This window comes from Physeter macrocephalus, chromosome 15 (genome assembly GCF_002837175.3).
Source record: "Physeter macrocephalus isolate SW-GA chromosome 15, ASM283717v5, whole genome shotgun sequence".
Lineage (NCBI taxonomy): Eukaryota > Metazoa > Chordata > Mammalia > Artiodactyla > Physeteridae > Physeter > Physeter macrocephalus.
In genome coordinates, this window is record NC_041228.1 from 9,412,581 (window position 1) to 9,433,969 (window position 21,389).

The 21,389-nt window shown below is 44.7% G+C and overlaps 1 protein-coding gene across 1 annotated transcript in view; it reads left to right on the plus strand.

Annotated features, from left to right (window-relative positions):
- Positions 1-21,389, plus strand: part of ADCY8 (adenylate cyclase 8) — a 223,685-nt gene that overhangs the window by 67,974 nt on the left and 134,322 nt on the right. Inside the window, exons 3-5 of the mRNA XM_007101973.2 lie at positions 5,382-5,512; positions 10,539-10,650; positions 19,456-19,583. Coding sequence (XP_007102035.2) covers positions 5,382-5,512; positions 10,539-10,650; positions 19,456-19,583 — 371 coding nt within the window. The remainder of the gene's footprint in view (positions 1-5,381; positions 5,513-10,538; positions 10,651-19,455; positions 19,584-21,389) is intronic.

Here is a 21,389-nt window from a genome sequence, read left to right on the forward strand (position 1 = left end):
AAAAGAAAAAAAATCCCACAAGGACTCAGAGGTAAAAAAATATACAAATCAATTTTGACTGCAGAGTAAAGGAGCTGTTACAGTGGAGGATTACTGGACTGAATGTCAATATTATGACGTAGTATGAGTGTGTTTCGTGTTTGGTAATTGCAATCATTGTTGCTTTTGTTGTGGTCATCCATTTACAATGCTTGGTGTCAGTCTATTTATCTCTTGTAAAAATAAAATACAGTGTGTGTGTGTGTGTGTGTGTGTGTGTGTGTGTGTGTGTGTAAAATAATAATAATAATAAGACCAAGGTATTTTCCTTAGCAGAGATTTACTGCTTCTTACAGAGACCACAGCTAATAGTGCATCAGCCAAGATTTCTAGTTCTTTAAAATGGAGCCAAATATTTAAATGTACTCACAAAATTATCAGAATGACTTTTGGATTTTTATTACTTTTCCCACTAATTTGTATGGCTGGCTTGCTGACATCTAGGTTGGTTGCAATGTTCTAGCTACTCAGTATTACCAAGTCTTTCCAAAGCATTCGATTCCATTTTCATGTAAACAGCATCTCTTATTCTTACTCAGTATTTTTATTTACCATTCGTTACCTCTAGAACATTAGCTCTACAAAGGTGAGTTCCATGTCTGGTTTTGTCTACTGCTGATTCTCCGTGTCCAGACTGCACCTGTCACGCAGCACCTACTCCTTGACATGGTAAATCAGTGAATAAATGGATGAATTACAATCTAAGTTTTAAAGAAAAAAGAAATGGGCTTGAGTCTTCACTATGCACTTACCGAGTGCATGACTCCAGGCTGCCTCATTTCACTTAAATTCTTTAAATCTCAGTATCTCCTATATAATATGCGATGAAAATAGTAACCTACTACAATTAATGTGAGGTTTTGATTAGATACTGGATGCAAAGCACTGACATGCTACATAATGAGCGATCACTTTAAAGTGTAAGACATTATCTATAAACCCAGGATGAGTCTCTCATCAGTGCCTGGACCTTTACTGCAGTTAACACTGCTTGGCCTGCAGTAGAGAGAGACAAATGGCAGGTCTCTCGGTTTGCAAGAGCCAGAGAGCGGCGAGTTCTTCCCTAAGCCATTCAGAATAACTGCCCAGAAGCGCTGCCTGCATCAGAGGACTGCCTTGCTCTCTTTCTCTTCTCCACGACAAGCGTTTGCATAAAGTGAAGATCCTGAATCCCTCACGGTTTTCACCTTGACTTCCCCTAAGGGTGCACTGTAGCAACTGTTGCCCATGAAGCCATTTTGATGACATGAATAGAGCAAGTTGTAGGAGATGAGAGGAAAATCCAGGCAGGAGCCACGGATGCACTTGAAATCAACCCAAGGTCCCTTTTCATGCAAATGCAAAAAACCCAGGGGGGAAAAGATGTGCAGAATGTGGTCACAAAGGCCACCCTGGGCCACAGTCTGGCTTCAGGAGAGATTCTTGTACTTCTGATCTCCAAAGCCAGAAAATGAGATATTATGCCTCAGCAAGAGTTGGGAATTGTCTGAAGGGGCAAACTTTCCCATTTTCTTTCAGATTGTGTCTTCAGGGCATTTGAATGATGTTTTTCTCAAGCAGTGAACAAATCCGAGGGAGGCGATAGTGATGAAAATGCGCTTTTATAAGCAGACTCCAGGCAATTTCCCTTTGCCTGCCAGAAAATGCTTTACCGAGGCAGGACCTGGGGCAATTGCCAGTAGCAGGACTAGCCGGAGGCTGGCAAGCCTGGGCGCTAGAGAATTTTGCTATTAAAATTTTATTTTGAAAGTCTCCCATAAAGCATCTACGTCGCACTTGAAGATTGAATGTGCATTGCCGAAGAATCTATTTAACAAATAATTATCCTGTACCAGGGACCGTGGTGCCATTGGAGGCGTCGCAATCATGAGGTGGACACAGTCTCCACCTTCTCTGGGTTCACTCATTTGTTTAGGAAATATTTATTTAGCACCTACTGTTCTGAGGCTTCAAGTGCTCCTCAAAGCTGTGATGCACCGACTCCCACCCCTCAGCCGCTGCAGGAACAGGGTCACAATTACCTGGGAAGTTGACAGACACCATAATGAACATGAAATGGACATGAGGCGGGGGCATTGGCGGGAAGCATGCCTCTCAGCCCCACGATGGGACAGCTTTCAAGAGAGGAAAAAGCCTCATCGTGTGAAGCTCTGTGGACACTTCGTTAATAAAGCCCTTCCCATGAGGGCAGGGTTGAGTAGAGCCGAGAGGAAGCAGGAGGGAGCAAACACCAGGCCCCTCACATATTTTATTTCATTGAACTTTCATGACAACCCTGTGAAGTAGATGATATTATAGTTATTTGCCAAATTAGGGAACTAAGTCACAGAGAGACTATGTCGCTCGCCTAATGCTGTGTTACTATTAAAAGGATAGAGGCAGGACCCAAACTCCAGTCAGACTCAAAACCTGGGGCTTTTCCCACCTCACCACGAATCCCATCCAGGAAAGACGTGGTAAAGGACTGCATCCTCTGTCACTGCCACTTGGTAACTGTTCAGGTCATGCAGGTAATTTTTTTTTTAACATCTTTATTGGAGTATAATTGCTTTACAATGGTGTGTTAGTTTCTGCTGTATAACAAAGTGAATCAGTTATACATATACATAGGTTCCCATATCTCTTCCCTGTTGCGTCTCCCTCCCTCCCACCCTCCCTATCCCACCCCTCTAGGTGGTCACACAGCACTGAGCTGGTAATTTGACTTGACTCAGTCTGTCCGTTAAATGAAGATAATCATTTGTGCCTGCTTATTTTCAGGGTTTTGCAAGGAACAAATAAAAGAATGGATGCTGAGAATGCTCAGGGTCCATAAATATCTATGAAGATGTGAGAAACTATGGTGGTTAAAACGTACCCGTCTTACGGGGAGGGGTTTGGGGGAGGGATGGAGTGGGAGGTTGGGGTGAGCAGATATAAGCTATTGCATCAATATATAGAATGATAAAGAACAAGGTGCTACTGTATAGCGCAGGGAACTATATTCAATATCCTCTGGTAAATCATAATGGAAAAGAATATTTTAAAAGAGAATGTGTATATATATACACATATGTACACATATATATGTATATGTATATAACTGAATCACTTTGCTGTACAGCAAAAATTAACAGAGCATTGTCAATCAACTACACCTAAATTTAAAAATTAATAATAATAAAATACACCTGTCTTAAACTCCATTCCACCCTAGAGCAAATTATAGGAAAAAAAAAAAAAAAGCAGATTCTTGCCTCATTTCCACCGCACAAGATCTTTTTAGGATTTAGTTCATGTTGCTAGTTAAACAGTTATTTTGTTTTTATCTGCTGTGTTGATCACAATGGAAGAGTATTATTCTGTCAAGTGTTAGGTCCCTAATTTGTGGAGGTGTGTGTCTCATTTCCTCTCCTCTGGATAAAGAGTTAATGTCTCTGAGCCTGGTTCCTCTCCTGTGTGCCCTGTTTCAGTGAATGGAGCACACGCTCCCCATCAAGCTCAAAACCTAGTCATCACCACGGTTACGCCCTCTTTCTCTCCTGCCATCCCTATTGGTTGCCAGTCCTATAGACCTATCCCCCATCACCTCTCCCCTGGACCACTGCAGGACCTCCCCGAGCTGGTCTCCCTGCCCCTACCCTTGGCCCCCTTCTCATAATTCATTCTCCAAAGCACAGCCAAGGGTGATCTTTTTTTTCTTAATAAATTTATTTATTTATTTGTTTATTTTTGGTTGCGTGGGTCTTCGTTGCTGCGCGCGGGCTTTCTCTAGTTGCGGCGAGCGGGGGCTATTTGTTTATTATTGGTTGCCGGTCCTATAGACCTATCCCCCATCACCTCTCCCCTGGACCACTGCAGGACCTCCCCGAGCTGGTCTCCCTGCCCCTACCCTTGGCCCCCTCGCGGTGCACGGGCTTCTCATCGCGGTGGCTTCTCTTGTTGCTGAGCACGGGCTCTAGGCGCACGGGCTCTAGAGCGCAGGCTCAGTAGTTGTGGCACACGGGCTTAGCTGCTCCGCGACATGTGGGATCTTCCTGGACCAGGGCTTGAACCCATGTCCCCTGCACTGGCTGGCGGATTCTTAACTACTGCGCCACCAGGGAAGTCCAAGGGTGATCTTTTAAAACATCAATCAGCTTATGTCATTCCTCTGCTTAGTATCACGCGGTGCCTTCCAGCTTTAGTTGGAATTAAATGCTAACATCTCAGTCAGGCCTGACACATTTATCTACACCTCCAACCTCATGGACTGTCACCACACCCCTCTATCACCGCCCTCCAGGCACACCATTGCTCTCTGTTTGTCTCAGGACATTTGCACCTGCTGTTTCCTCTTCCTGGAGCTCCCTTCTCCTTGTACCACACAGGGCTGGCTCATTCCAAACTTTCATGTATCTGTTTACAGATCAGTCGCTCAGAAAGGTCATTCCTAACCCCCTATTTGAATCCTGTTATCAACCATCATACTCGCTGATCATGACCTGTCCTTGCTTGGCACTTGTCACATTTTGTAAATATGTGTGGGCATGTTTGGGTGTGTGTATTTAATGTCTGTATTCCTTATTAGAATGTAAGCTCCGCAGTAGTAGGGCTGTCATTCATTTGGTTCACCACTGTGTAGCCGAACTCAGCACAGTGCCTGGCAAATAACAAGTACTCCGTAGATATTTGTCGTGTTCATAGGATGGTACGAAATTAGCAATTCCTCGAGAAGTTCAGCCAAGAGCCCCATTACTTCTACACGGTCCATCCACCCTTCTGAGACCCGGTGGTCAGCGTAACAAGACTGTCCCTTGTCAACTGAAAAAAAAATTCACAACCTGAAAGTTGAGAGTTATGTTTTATTCAGCAGACTTTCTGAGGACATCAAGCCCGGGACACAGCATCTCAGATAACGCTGAGAAAACTGTTCCAAAGAGGCAAGCGGGGGTGGGAGGGAGCCGGGATATATAGGAGTTTTTTGCAACAAAAGGCCAGGTAGTTGGAACATCAAAGGATTACTGTTAATTAAAGAAACCCAGATATCTCAAGTTAAGCAGTTTAGCGCTTTTCTATGTATAGGAAGATACAGAAGTCTGGCTCCTTGAAATCATGCTTTTGATATGCAGCTCAGCTCTCTGGGGCCAGCATCCTGTGTTTTCTCACCCTGGGTTTCCTCAGGGTGCCCCTTTGTGGGGGGCTGCAGCAGCTGACTGCTAGATGGGCTTGGCGGCGGGCAGGCCGTTTGTCTCCGTCCTGGGTTCCCTTAGGGCTCACCGTCCAGGCAGCTGTAACGTCATGGCTTGATGGCTGCCACATCTTTTGTCTACCGATATGGCAGGCAATACTTTCGTTCTCACCCTTATGTTTGTGTGTCCCAGGAGCGGCTTGTGCTGTCTGTGCTTCCTCGGTTTGTCGTCCTGGAGATGATCAATGACATGACCAACGTGGAAGACGAGCACCTGCAGCATCAATTCCACCGGATCTACATCCACCGCTACGAGAATGTCAGGTGAGAAACACGACACCTCGCCCGGTTCTCTGCGTGATGCACGTGCCCCTGGCTGCTCTCACCTCATGGCCGCGACTTCTGTCTGCCCGAATGTCAGCGCCTTTCTTCATTCGGTTGAGTAATTCATTAACTAGTGGTTATTCATCAGAGAGTTCTACATTTCCAAAGTGAGGCTCGCGAAGAATGTCTGCAGTTAAATTTGCCAGTTGACTTGCCACCTGGCTCCCCTGCAGTTGGCTTGCCTGCCTTTACATTTTGAGTAGGAAAGGCAAAAGCCTGTTACACTAGGACGGGAAAAATAATTCCAGAATGTGATCTGGAGGCCTCAGGGGTGATTACATAGGTCTCTTCTTTATATTCCTTATAAGTGTCTTTAAAACAGTACCAAGGGGCTTCCCTGGTGGCGCAGTGGTTGCGCGTCCGCCTGCCGATGCAGGGGAACCGGGTTCGCGCCCCGGTCCAGGAAGATCCCACGTGCCGCGGAGCGGCTGGGCCCGTGAGCCATGGCCGCTGGGCCTGCGCATCCGGAGCCTGTGCTCCGCAACGGAGAGGGCCCAAGCAAAGGGAGGCCCGCCTACCCCAAAAAAAAAAAAAAAAAAGCAATACCAAAAAAAGGACTACAGCTTATTTTTCTTTTGCAAACATATTTTCGGTCACTCATTCACCCATCCATCCATTCTGCGTCCACTGACACTTCCACCCATTCACACACCCAACCATCCATCCCTTCATTCACACACCCATCCATCCATCAATGCCCTCTCTTTGTCCAGCACTGTGCCAGACAATATACCTCTTCAGTGAGACAGACCTGTTTAGAATCCCAATTCTACCTCTTCCTTGTGTATGACCTTGGGCAATTTACATACCTGACTCTCAGAATCCTTCTTTGTAAAACGGGCGCTTTAATAGCCACTACATAAACCTAAATGGGCGCTACATAAACCATAATGGGCGCTTTAATAGCCACTACATAAACCACAGGCGTTTATGTAGATTATGTGAGTGAAGATATATACAAAGCACAGGACTGGCATAAGCATGTAGTAGAGCATTAAGCCTATTGTGGATTGTTTCAGACGTGTGTCCTGGTTGCAAGCAGAAAAAGAATCCAACCCTGGCTGATGTAAAAGAAATGTATTGGAGGGCTACATGGGGGCTCCCAGAGTCATTGGGGAAGGATGGAGAGGCGAGCTCGGGAAATGGGCCAGAAAGGAGAGGAAAGCACAGTCAAAATCACAGCAGGGCACTAGGTCAGTGAGGACGCTGCTTCCACTGTACCTGAAGAATCCGTTCCCCGTGCTACCAACCCTGTCCCAGACACAGCTGCCTCCTCTGCACACAGAATTCCTCTGCAGCCCCCAGGATCTGCATTTGGCTGCCTTTGTCCTGCCCCACTCTCTGACCCCCCTGCCTCTTTGCGTCTCAAGTTAAGCCTGAGGCAGATGTGTCTGATTGGCTGAGCCCAGACATTCCCCAGAAGTGACTAGGATGCAAATATCTGACATTTTCAGCTTGTACAGGAGAACTGTATCTCCCGCCCACCAAGCATCGTAGGGTGGGAATTTCCCAAACATAGGGGACCATCTGTAGGTTGAACAGCTCTAAAAATGACCAGTGGTACCCTCTTAGCTCCTTTCCTCCTAACTTTGGTAGGAGGGAAGGACAAGTTTTCCTTCTCACCAGCATCTCTGGGTGTTTTTCTGGTGTGCCAGGGCGCTTATGTGAATGCAAGTCTAGCAGAAGTCTTGATTCCAACACAACCTTTTAGCACATATATCAGTGTAGGTCATTCGGGGTCTCATCCAAGAATGGAGCTACTCTGGCTTAGATGCTTGAGTAACTCTCAAGAGGTAACTCTCTTCCTGTTCTTTAGCTCGTGGATGGAGCACACTTTGCACACATGATTGTGTTACCAAGTGATAAATGCCATGACAGGGGAGCACAGGCTGGGCAGGAGGCTAGAATAGGGGTGCCAGGCTATGCTTAGGGAAATCTCCATAAAAGTAGAATCTTAGCATATGAGTGGGGTCTTAAAGGACAAGTAGGATTTTAATAGGTAGCAACAGGAAAGAAACCACGCCAGGGAGCAGGTACGCCATGTACAAACACCAGTGTATAAAGCATGGTGTGTTCAGAAGACTGCAAAAAAAAAAAAAAAATCATGATTTTGGAACACTGAGCACATCTGAAACTTTTATGCCCTTTGCTCTCAGGGAATCCATTTCTTCTTTCAATAGACTGCATGTTTCAAAGGGCTGTGGTGGTACTTTCTGTTCTCCACTGTATCTCCAGTATCTGACATATGTAGTAGGCATTCCATTTATTAGCCGTTGAATGAATGAATTAATGAACCTGTCCTGCCATAGACAGATAGATATTAATAGTTTTGGGCAAATGGATCCATAAAGTGAATAGTTGGACTAGAGGATCTCTGGGCCCTTCCACTTCCCACCTGCCATGATGATGGCTTACTTCAAAGGTAGCATTACTGTAGTGATAAAAGGTGTAGATTCCAGAACGATCCTGCCTGGTTCAAATCCTAGATATTCATGTCTGTTGGAGAGTTACTCAGGCTTCAATTTCCTTATCTGTAAATGGAAATGATCCTCCTAGGTCCTACCTCGTAGGTTGTTATGAGGAATGCACAAGTTCATACATGTAGAAGGCTTAGAACATATCAAGTCCACAGTTAACACTCTGTAAGTATTGCTGCTACTATTGGTTCAGGTTTGTGTCAACAAGAATTCTTTTAGCCGCAAGTAACAAATATTCCAGTTAATGGTCAGACTCTCTTCCTTCTCTGTTACCTCTTTCTCTCTTCCCAACCATTCAATCATAGTGCACTTTTGTACGATAACGATGGAGAGAGCTAATGCATTTATGGAGCACTTACTATGCCAGGCACTGTGCTAAACACTTGCTACCCACCGATGAGGTAGGTACTACAATCATCTTCAGTAGATGAAGTCTTGGAGAAGTTCATAGTATTCATAAGTGGTGACCTGGGGTTTGAACCCCGATCTGTCTAGACTCAAATCCTATGCATGTGACCAGCTGCTGTAGAGGACAGTGGCAGTGTAGTGACTCTGCCAGAGGAAGCCTTATACATTACAAATCTAAAGGTATCACTCCCACGCTTAGAGCCCTTCACTTCACGTTTGGGGAAACGTCTGTATTCATCACCCTGGCTGATCAAGCCCTTCTGTATTGTTCCTCTACTCACTTCTCCGACCTCATCTCTCTCTCTCTCTCCTCCCTCCTTCTTTCTCTCTTTTTTTCTCTCCCTCTCCCCTCTTCTCTCCCCACCCTCCTTGCTCAGTACCACCCTTTGACTAGCTGTCCCTGAATACTTGCAGAACCCTGGTACATTTGCTTTGTTCTTCCACCAGACCCTAGGAGGTGCTGATCTCTTGCTAAGAGCAGCCATTCATTTACTCACTTTACCCATCAAGTCCCCTGGGTCCTTCAAGACTCGGCCTGGACTTTGCTTCACTAGAAAACTCTTGATCCCCCAATGGCTGGCCATCCCCAGTGTGTGTCTTTTTATCACAGGAATCATTGCCTATGTTGTTTCTGTCTTTCTCTTTGTCAGCCCAGCTCCATTCCCCATACTCTGAGCATCCTGAGGACATGCACCGGGGCTTCTTTATCATTTAACACAACTTCCTAGCACAGTGTGTAGCTGGTCACATAGTAGATACATAAATATTTGCTAAAATAATTAAGGCATTATCCAATTCATTAAAGCCATAGTTTTTCAATTGAGGTCTAAAAATTCTTAATGAGAATCTGAATGGGCTTCTGGGAAGGTACAGATCCCTGGAAATGAAGTGCAGAATTTTGAATACTTGTACATTTTTTAGGAACGAGAATCCATAAAAATGGAGACAACTTTAAGAACCACTGAATACCAGGGGTGACCAAAGTAAGTCAATGCACATTCCACAGTGCCTTCTGGCTGATTCACCTATTTCATTAAAACTAAGTCACACCAATGGTAAGACTCACCATTATTTCATGCAACACTAAGAAAAATAATCAAAAAGTTTGACACACTGCAGAATGCCGTCAGTTTCAGAGATGATAAAACACGAGAATCGAGAAAATATGGTACCCTTTTTGGTGTTCCATCCTTCCTCTCAGAGGTGTGCCTGTGACTGCGTCAGTCCCTGAGATGGTGTGTTAAGGTGGGTGAAGCAGTGCCCCACCGTGCAGTTCAGCCACGTGCACAGCCCCAACTCTGTCCCCGGCTACTAGGAGATGTTGAGCAAGTTTCCCTCCTCTCTGAGCCTCACTTTCCTCATCTTCACGATGGAATGAACAGTCCCTTCCCCACAGGGTAACTGGATGGATTAACAAGACAGTGTTCGTACAGTGCCTCGCGTTTCTAAGGCTTTCAAGGACTGCCCCTTCCCTTCCACCAAGCCATACGCATAGTATCAGACCTCACCTAACTGAAATTCTTAGTAAATGTGCCTTTCAGATAATTAATTATTCTGCCTAGGGTCTCCCAGGCTTGCTTACCTATTCCCACAATTTTTGAAAAATGCCTAACTCTATCTGCCTGCAGTTTTGGGTAGAGTACATGCGTGTCATTGGGCTGAAGATAATGAGGTTTTGCATTCTTTTGTCCCCGTGTCCATTTTGCTCTGTGCTCATGCAATCTGCTTTGCTGTTCATTGTGAAAATACAGAGATAATTCACAATGCTTCATTTTGCTTTCCACAATAAATTGATCTGTTCCTAGTGAAAAATTCGCTTTGGGGTTGTTTGCCTCGTCCACGCTCCACAGCCCTGCATAGGAAGAAGGGCTTTCCGTTGCCTTCTTGTCCTTCCTGAACCCCCTGGGTGGACTCTCTGCTAAGATGTTGGTTAAACACGGAGGCATTCCTTGAGACCCCCGTGGCAAGGAGAGCTAAAATCTCAGACCCCAGTTGGTTTGTTTGAATGGTGATGTGTCTCCCAGGATAGATTAAAATATTAATGTGCTCTCTCCCCACCCCATCCCTTCCCTGTTGTCTAGTATTCTTTTTGCAGATGTTAAAGGATTTACCAACCTCTCCACGACCTTGTCTGCCCAGGAGCTCGTCAGGATGCTCAACGAGCTCTTTGCCAGATTTGATCGACTGGCCCATGTGAGTTGAATATAATTGCCTGCTAGTCTTCTCAGGAGTGGGGGACTGCATGCGGAACTAGGGAGGAGAGGGACTCAGCCTTCATCACCAATGTCATTACCATTCCGCATCCTGACCCCAGACATGGATCCCTGACCCTCGCGCATTCTGGGGACCGATGTTAGTTATTTACAGGTCTCGGACGGGAGGTTTGTCAGATTTTCCTAGCTGAGAGACAGCTGGTTGAGTGACAATTAAACCAAAGTCCTTTTTAATCTGCTTTCCATTTCCCCCTGCCTGTGGCCGGGCACCATCCAGCTGCAGCCTCAGTGTTGCTTCATGCAGGAATGACTGCCTGCAGCTTCCCAGCCAACCGCGGCCATCTGGAATGAAGTAGTCTCTTCTCAAGGACCAGTGAGCTACTGGCGCATCCCGCCACCATTTTGTTTGACTTAAGAGCTTTGTTTTTAGCCAACAAGACACTACCTTTCTTTTTCCGCTGGCTTGACCAGAGCTAAAATAGAGAACAGGTTAAAGGAAATGAACATTTGCCACCCAAACACAGATTCCTAGTCCTCGAGCTACTCAAATTACAGAGGACTGTCATTGTCATGCTATATTTTCGAGTGGGTTTTGGGCTCAAATTGGCGTGACTTAACTTCCTACTTTGTAAAGGGTGTATCCTAGTGTCAACGTCACAGGCTGTCGTGAGAGCTTAATGAGACCGCATCAGTGGGAGTTCACTGTTAGGTTACCAAAATGTCCTATTCTAAGGCTGCCTCACTACAACAGAGATCCATTCACACTTGCATCTGAGTACCTAGTAGGTGTTGTGTTGGGAATATGGGAATAACTTCAACACACTTTCCCCCTTAGAGCTAAGTCTAGTCATGGATACCTGAAAAAGTCATCCATGTACAATGTGCTACACGCCATGATGAAGGGAAGTCTAGAGTGCTATGGGAACACAGAAACAACATATAACCCCTGGATCAGAGAAGACTTCCGGGAGAAAGTGATTCTTAGGCTGGGTCTTAAAAAGGAGAAAACAAACAGAATACCATTCAGCAATAAAAAGGAATAAATCACCAATACATGTAACAACATCAGTGAATCTCAACTGCATATGACAAATGAAAGAAGCCGGACACGAAAGGCTAGACACGTTATGATTCCATTTGTAAGACATTCTAGAAAAGACAAAAATTATAGGGACAGGAAAGAGATAAGTCATTGTCATGGGGGATGAGGGGTGGAGGAAGTGGACTGATTGCACAGAAGCATAGGGTGAGGTGATTTGGGGAGTGATCGGTTGCTCTATATGTGAGCGTGACTGTACACATTTACCAAAAAGGTAAATTTTATTGTATAAAAATTATACACCAATGAGGTGTATAACTGAGGTGGAGAAGGCAGGGAAGGTCACTGTATGCAGAGGGGAGAACAGAAATTAAGATGCTATATGTGTAGAGAACCAGAAGAGATTTAGCACTGCTGAAAGGAGAATTCAGGGTAGGGAGTGGCAGAGGTGAGGCTAGAAAAATAAGCAAGGACCTGCCAAGGACCCCGCATTGTCATCTGTAGCTACTGGACAACTATGGAATAGGAGACTGACATGAGCAGAAAAAGAGGTGGAAACCGAGGTCTCCTCCTGTTAGAAGGGTTGGATTAACCTGAGGGACTAGAAGTTTGAAGGTAGGGAAGCATGTACACCATTTCTTTTTATTGTTGCCTCCAGGGCGGTTGGTGCCGGTTACACATAGTGATTCTACATTACATTCTGGTTCTAAATATTTCTGCTCAGAGATACTAAGATGAACAAAAATGACCCTCCAAAGACAACTGAGAGATGTGATCAAGGTCAGTTTCTGGTGTCACAGTAATCCCCATTGACTCAGAGAAAGGGTTGTTATGTAAAATGTAATCTAAGTTGTTCAGCCAACACTTATTGCGTACTTACTAGGTGCCGGGAACCGTGCAGCGCTCTGGCGAGACAAAACCAGTCCCTGCCCTCGGAGTCTGCTAAGGGAGAAAGACAAGTCCGTAAAATTCGCAGGACACTGTGGTACCAGCGATAGGCACAGAAGTCCTGGTGGACGAAAGAAGGAACAGTCAGTGGTTGGGGTGAGGAGGGCAGTAATGTAGCACCACGAGGAGAAGAGGCTATATGCAACTGGGTGTGAGGAAAAGCAGCAGCTTTCCCGGCACCAAATCAGACAGTGAAGAGCCTTCCAGGCTGAGCCATGATGCAAAGGCAAGAAAGTGTGAAAATGTGGAAATGTGCTGCTTATTGGGGGAGCTATAAGGAGCTCAAGATTGCCGGAGCATAAAGGGCATGGGAGACTGCAGTGAGAAGTGAGCCTGAAGAGGAAAGGAGAAACAAGTCTGGAGGGCACCATGCAACATTTTAAGGAACGTGGACTTGGTCCTGTAGCCCGGGCTCTTTGCCCTAGTTACAGTGTACGTGGTGGGAGAGAGGGAGTGAGATGGGGGCACACAGCTCATCGAGCCCCAGTGGGTGTAAGACGCTATAGTCCATCTTCTGGAGAATGAGTCTTACTGAAAGATTTAAAGAAAAAAATCAAATTAAACACATATAAGTGAGGGAGTAAAATTATTATGAATTTTGATCCTATTGAACATTCATCAACTGCCTGGTGTGCATTATGCACTAGACTGCGTATTTGCCCCGGATTACCTAATTTAATTCTTAAAGCAAACCTACAGGAGAGGTTCTTTATTGTTCCCATTTTACAGAACAAGTGACTGAAACTCCAAGAAGTAAAATAATCTGCCCAGAACCCCTGGTAGGTGGTGCATCTGTGATTCAGACCATCTGAGACCAGGTGCTCACCCCTGACCACTAAGCAGTGCCCCAGGCACTTCAGGGGATGGCGCAAGATGTCAGAGATGTATTACCGTTCATGCCAGCCAGCTTGGAGATTTAGATTTCTAGGGCTTCAGCTATGGGCTGGACTTCAATTAACTGTACACATCCCCTCTCTTGAGTCTCAGTGTTCCTGTCAGAATTATAATGAAGGATAAATGAAACAGTACACAGAGACTGGCGCAAAATAAGTACTCAGCACCCATAAGTACTCCGTAACTCCCACTCTTCCCCCCACCCCATCCCTACCCACCCCAGGTACATCAGTCTGTTCTACTCTAGGGGACTTCTGTGGAAAAGCGTGAGAAACTCTGCCAGTGAAAACAATTCTACTCGCCCTGGAATGAGAAAACTTAACTTTAAAACTTAAAATTTTACTTTAAATGCTTTTGCCCCCAACCTTAGGCAAATCACTTAACCAAGTGGGTCACAGACTTTGCTTCTGTGTAAAAGGGGGTTGGACTTGCCTTTTCTGATATCTTTTAGCGTCAGAATTCTGTGGCTTTATAATGATCTCTCTCTGCCTTGCCATAATTATTTGCTTTAGATTTTCATTATGTCGTACATCTGACAGAACCCACTTCCCATGTAAATATCATCCATTGCGCCTTCCCATTTATCCACTGCATTATTATGATGCAGGCAAAATCTTCAAAGCCTTCTATTAAAGATCCTCTGAGTGTGGTTGAATTCCTCAGTGCCCTTGTGGCTGCTCAAAGCAGAGTGTTTTTGACCCTTTCTAGTGCCCTTGGCAAACTCTAGTGACTTTTGATCTGTGATCTTTTTTTAAAAAAAATAAAGTATTCCTGGACTTCCCTGGTGGTTCAGTGGTTAAGAATCCGCCTGCCAATGCAGGGGACACGGGTTCAATCCCTGGTCCGGGAAGATCCCACATGGCTGCGGAGCAACTAAGCCCACGAACCACAACTACTGAGCCCGCGAGCCACAACTACTGAAGCCTGTGTGCCTAGAGCCCGTGCTCCGCAACAAGAGAAGCCACTGCAATGACAATCCTGCACACTGCAACGAAGAGGATCCCCCGCTCACGGCAACTAGAAAAAGCCCGCACATAGCAACGAAGACCCCAAAATAAATAAATTAAATAAATAAATTTATATAAAAAATAAATAAGTAAATAAAGTAGTCCCTGCCTACTCCTCTCCCTAACAAATTAGGAATGAAAAATATGTATGCTATTATCAAGGCTTTAAAATCAACATCATTACATCTTAAGCCTTGTTTCAGATTGCTGACAAAATGGGAAGCAACCTAAATTATTGTTGCAAGGAACAATTCCAACACTACGGAAAGCTAATCAACAGATTTTAAAGAATGAGATAGCTATTTCTGTACCGACATAGAAAGAATTTCAAGACATATTGTTGCATGATAAAGCATGTCTCATATCTATAAACATAGTATGATCAATTTATGGCTAAAGAGCATGAAAAATGGTGCATATATATAAACATAGAAATGTATATATTAATGCATAACAGCCTCTCAAGAGGGGAAAGGAGACCAGGTTTCCAGGGTGTGGTGTGTCTGAGGGGGAGAGGTTACTAAAGGAGACTTATCTACAGTTTCATTTTTACTAGGACAATATATTCATGTGTTAATTTGTATAATTACAATTAGATAAAGTACTATAAAAATTGTCATGATTTCTAATATAACTTGTTTAAGTGCATTCATAGCACTAATGTTTTTGTTCTGAGAGTCTTTTTTCTTTTCATTTTTTTTCTGATTACTAAAGCAATACTTGTCCATTATGTAAAATTCAAACATCAAAGATAGAGACAATAGAGAAAGCATGTATCCCTGTAATCTTACCCCTTCTCAAAGATATAACCATCTTTGATAATTTGGTGCCTATATCTCCTCGGTGTTATGTGCATACATGGTTTCATAAATTCTCTGGATTTTTTGCCAAGATTTTTATCATATCAAAGCCATCAAGATGGGAGCAAGGGAATTATATTAAGACTAACTCGATAAAATTTACAAGACCCTCACCCCACTTTATTTTTCTTTTTCAGTATCTTTTTTCAAAGCAACCTGGCTTTTTTAATGTGAGTTTTTCAAAGCAGTTTCTGGTAAAAAAGAAGTTGCTTGGATATTACTGTCAAATCGTCTGACAGCTCATGGGAATTGATCAGAAAAATTTGTCTGCAAATTGACAGAACTTGACAGATGAGAAGACAGGCCTTTCGTATTTATATTTATATATACATACATGATTGGCATATATACACATATGCATATACACATACCATTTATATGGGGCCCACAGTTTTTCAAGGAGGCTGCCAGCTTCACCTTTTGTTTAGAAGAAAAATGAACCCTGGGTTACAAACATCTTCACCTTCCAAAGGGTAATGAACTATTTTACAGATCTCCTTCCAAAACACATTTTTGTCAGGAGATCTACCGTTCTGGACTCTGACATAATTTCTGCAGTTTTGTAAAGAAAGCATGGAGTCCCAAAGTCAAAGAGACATGCTGTGAATTCCACTTCTGTCTCTCTCTTGCTGTGTGACCTTCACTTCCTTAAGCCATCTGTGAAGTGGCACATGACTCAGAATGTGGTCGTAAGGACTAAACAAGATCAATATAATGCTTTTAACACATAGCCTGGCACATAGTATGTGCTCAATAAATACAACTGCCTTTCCCTAAAGTTTTCCAAAATGTTTTCACCTCTGTTTACATGGAAAAATCACTGATTTGGAGCTTCTGAATACCATATATAATCCATATCCACTACTTTTTAACCAGCTGCTCTGTGGCACAGGAAGTTTTCCACCCCTCTTACACTGAAATTTTCATATCTAAAAACACGGTCTGCCGTGTTCAGGGTTATTGTGAGAATCAAAGGAGAAAAGATAAGGCATAGCATTAAATGTGGAGAAGACTATTTTCAGGTTAGCTGTCACTGGCATTGCTAGTTGATGGCCATGCTTACTTAGTTATGTATTAAGGGCAAGGAGACCATTTTGACATTGAATTGAAACCCACATGTCAGTGGCTTCAGTGACTTATCGAAGGTCAAACAGCTGGTAAATTTGACTAGAATGCGGAGGTCTGATTCTTAGACCAAAGTATTTCCTGCTCTACCCTTGCCCTCCCCCCTCCCCATTGTCAACAGGGAGGCAGATCCTCTGCTGACCAGGCTACCAACAGCCCGAGTCACAGCAGGCTCTGCCCCAGAGACCATCTGAAGGCAAAGTGTGGCTGATTGAAGTCACCAACCCCTACCTCTCAGCCTCAGCGTTCTCCGCTGCAGAATCAGAATACGGTATTTGCTCCTTTGCAAACAAATGTTAGGAAGTTTTAACTTGTGGCCACATGCGAGATACATATGTGTATATGCATATGTATGCATATGCATATATGTACGTATACATATATGTATATGCATATAAAAACTCACTACATTGCTGTAGTATCTACACATATACACAACATATATATATACAGCAGTATATGTCGTATAAATATGTACAGCAATTGTGTGTGTGTGTGTGTGTATATATATATATATATATATATATATATATATATATATATATATACACTTCAATGTATTGAGTTTTTATCATTCATTTCATTTAGTGCCAGGAACTTTCCTTTATTCCAAGAATATGTCTTTTTACTTTTTCGGTGTTAAAAACGCCCTTTCTTTTATAAAGTGATGAGGATAGTTGGGTAGTTTGGTGGTTATTTTTGTATGTTGATGGACTTTTCATACTTCCTTGGCAAAATACAAAACTGAACTCTACAGCAATGCCTTGTGCCTTCTGGGGTTTTTTTATAACTGTCCCATGGACTCCACAAATCTGGAAACTGCCGGGACCAGTGGGTCAGGTCTCCCTAGTTCCATTCTGGCCATAACAGTCTAGAGCATCTTAGAAGAAACAAGTGAAGGTCTTGAGCTTCCCTTTTTTCTCTCTTACAAAATTAGCTGCATTGAAGCAGCCAATAGATAGGAACCACACACTCCTAAAAATAACCGTGGGATAGCTGTGCCTGCTATCAGCATTCTGAAGATCGCATCTGTGCCCATTTGGGAAGGTTGGCAAGGCCCTGGAGATCTGATCCAGACAGGGAAACACCAGAGCCAGTTCTGATTCTCTTTTCCCTGTCTGATATTTGTTTTTTATTGGGAAAGTGATTTCACTTGTTACCCAAACATGATGTCCCAACCCCTGATCAGATTAGGAAACCAGCATGGTGCTTTATAACTTGGCAGTACCAGGGCACGCACTGTGCTGCTGGCATCTCAGTAGGCCCCTTTCTGTCTACAACTCCCCTCCTCCTGCCCTTGGACTCTGGTTTCCCAAGGAGAGCCCCTAACCCACAAAGCCATAGACCCACAGGCACCTAGGGCTTCAAATCTAGAAGACATCTCAAGAGTCATTCTGTCCCAACCATCTACCCAAGGAGACCTAGAGAGAATCTGCCTGTGTCACAGATAGAAATGTGAAAGAACGAGGACAGGAGTCCAAGTCCTCATCATAGAGACGGGTGATATTAATTTAGTGCCCCATCTGCTGGACCCTATACTAAACCTTCACCCTCATCTTCCTACATCTTTACAATCACACAATGAGGTCCTATTCTTATACCCATTTTATAGATGAGGCAACGGAGGCTCAGAGGTTAAGTAATTTACCTAAAAACACACAGGATGGGGTGGGGGGTTTAGGATTTGATCTGCAATGGGACTCCTCAGCCAGTGCTCTTAGCCCCAATGCTCTACCGCCCCAAGTTCTCTTTTCTCTGTAACCTGCAAAATCCAGCCTATTCCCGTCCAATATGAAAGTATGCACCATTTCCTAGGTACTTGTTGCTCTTTGAAACTTTCTAAGGATCATGTCTTCAAGATTGTGAATCCACCAAACAAACAGGCGTGTCCTGCTTCTCACTAGTGAAGTGATCAGGATAAAAATCGTACCTACCTCCAGGTTCTTGTGAGGGTGCATTCTGTTTAATATTGGGTTTCCCTGGTGGTGCAGTGGTTAAGAATCCGCCTGCCAATGTAGGAGACACGGGTTCAAGCCCTGGTCTGGGAAGATCCCACATGCCGCAGAGCAACTAAGCCGGTGTGCCACAACTAGTGAACCTGCATGCCACAACTACTGAAGCCTGCACGCCTAGAACCTATGCTCCGCAACAAGAGAAGACACGGCAATGAGAAGCCCACGCAAGGGAGAGTAGCCCCCACCCTCCACAACTAGAGAAAGCCTGCGCACAGCAACAAAGACCCAACACAGCCAAAAATAAATAAATAAAATGAATGAATTCATTGAAAAAAACATATATATAATAGGTGTTGTTTTAATCATCTTTGTGTCAGTGACAATGCTTGCTTTATGATAGATGCACACCTGATGTTTTTAATCAATGAGCAAGCGTGTGAATCAGTAAATGAATACAAGTATGTATAAGACACAGTCAGCCCCTCTTCTTAAGGTGCCAGTACCGTCACTGGGAAAGGACTTTATATAGAGTTGGAACAGTTGGTATCCCTAAGTGATTTATTTTTTTAAGTGCTTATTGTTGAGCTAGCAACTGATATAAACTGTTAATCCAGAAACATGTCCTGAGAAGAAATACATCAGTGGGAGCAGGATTGGGGTGTTCAGTGTTCCATAGGGGATTAAGATCAGAAAGCTACTACATGGCAGAGTTGGGATACGGCCCTGTATCTGTCAAACTCAAAATCCAGTGTTTTTCCACGACTCCATTCCACCGCTGAGCTCTTCAACTCCCCCCTCCAATTTCCTGGGAAGAAAATAGCAGCACATTTCAAAGGTAGAAGCCCCTGATCCCAAGGTGCAGACCTGCTGACCCGGCTCCCCTCTTTCCCAAGGCTTTCGGAAGCACTTACCTGTCTGCTGACTCAGTCCTTCCCTCTCCCACCTTGTTCCTTTCAGGAGCATCACTGCCTTCGCATTAAAATCCTGGGAGACTGCTACTACTGCGTTTCAGGACTTCCTGAGCCCCGCCAGGACCACGCCCACTGCTGCGTTGAAATGGGCCTCAGTATGATCAAAACCATCAGGTAATTTGGGACCTTCTCCCTAATACCCGAGCCTTCGATGTGCTTGATGGGAAAGACCAAAACCACCCCATCTATCCTTTGCGGTCGATCATGTGTACGTAGAAGGGTGGAGCTCTTTGACTTATTTCATGAAGACTGTATACCCATTAGTTCTCCCATAGGAACCGCTAGCTTCATTATGTTCTAGTGATATCTCCCTTTCAATTATTTGTGCAGCACATTTGTATGACCAATGTCCTTGTGGGGATAGAGCAGGGAACATGACGAGCACAGTGCTTGCCTTCAGGGAGATTACAGTGCGGTGGGAAAGATAAATGCATAGACGATTCCAATGTGGTACAATACGCTCTGAGATGACTCAAACCAGGGAGCTCGGGGGCAATAGAGAAGTAACATTTAGTGCAATCTGGGGTGCTGGAGAAGACTTTCCAGAGTACAGATGTCTAAGCTGTTACCTGAAAAGTAAGACATTAGATCCTGGAGGTGGAATGGAGCGCTTGGAAGATAGGTGGCCATGTGCAGGATTCGGGATGTGCTGTAGTAGCAGCTGGTGGAACCTGGGGTGGAAATGGTGGTGACAGGTAGACGGCACCCTGGGAGCATCCAGAACCTGCAGGGCCTTCTAAGCCGTGTTAAGGGGTTGCATTTTATCCTAATGCCAACAGGAATCACTGAGGGACAACCTGGGTGTCTTCACGGGTGTGTGGCAAGTGCTTTTGGCTTTGGTGAGTGTAGCTGACAAATAGAGGCTGAATCAGAGGGGGATGAGTTATTGCGGTCAAGGACTTTGGAGCTAGACTGTTTATGGCTTTGGGACAGAAGCTCAGCATTGCCAAACTCCCCTCAAGGTTCCAAAATGTTTGCAGATCCTCCAAGCGTCACATCTTCCCACAACCACAGCAAAGGGAGTAAAGAGTGGACACATGGGCAGAAATCTCCATGGATTATGTCTTCATCTTATAAGAGAAGAAGAGCATTGTTGGAAATAGACCAGAAGACTCTCCTCGTGCACTCACACCTTGGTTGTGGGGTCTGTCAGGCGTCCATGTGATGCTCGGGAGTGTCAGTCTGGATTCAAGTTCAGCCAGTACAACAACCCCTGCTCTGCACCCCCCAAACACACACCGTCCACTGTAGGCTCAGCTCGCCTGCTGGTTCCCAAGACCAATCCAGGAACAGGCAAGAGGAATCTAAGGAGTTGGAGGCTCCCTTTCTAGAACCTGGCCACAGTCAACACAGTGTGCCTGACCCTTCTGCTTGCTGACAGATCCCTGACTTTATTCAGGTTTCAGGCAGAGGTCTGTTGACATTGGGAAATGCTATGAAGTCCCCTAGTTAAGAAGAGGGCACAGAAGCCGTTTTCCTAAATATGATCCTGTTACATTGACGTGACACTGGTCATTTCAACACTGAGCCTGAAATCACACTCTGGGTGGGCAGATATGCCCCCCAGGTGGGCCCTCAGGGTCCCATATCTGGAACTTACCCACAACCAGGGCCTGATTAAGGCAGTGAGGTGCTTTGCCATGAGGTATATGATGAAAATCCAACCATAACCATCCTTAAGACCAAGTAGGCAGGTGGAGAGAGACTGGAAGTGTCCACTCTGCTGTTGCCCCCTCTTTTACAGAGATGCAGATATTTCCCCCAGTAGGGACCGTTTAAAAGTAGCCCACCACTCCCACCCAGGGTTCCCTTTTTTTTTTTTTTTTTTTTGAGGTATGCGGACCTCTCCCGTTGCGGAGCACAGGCTCCGGATGCGCAGGCTCAGCGGCCATGGCTCACGGGCCCAGCCGCTCCGCGGCA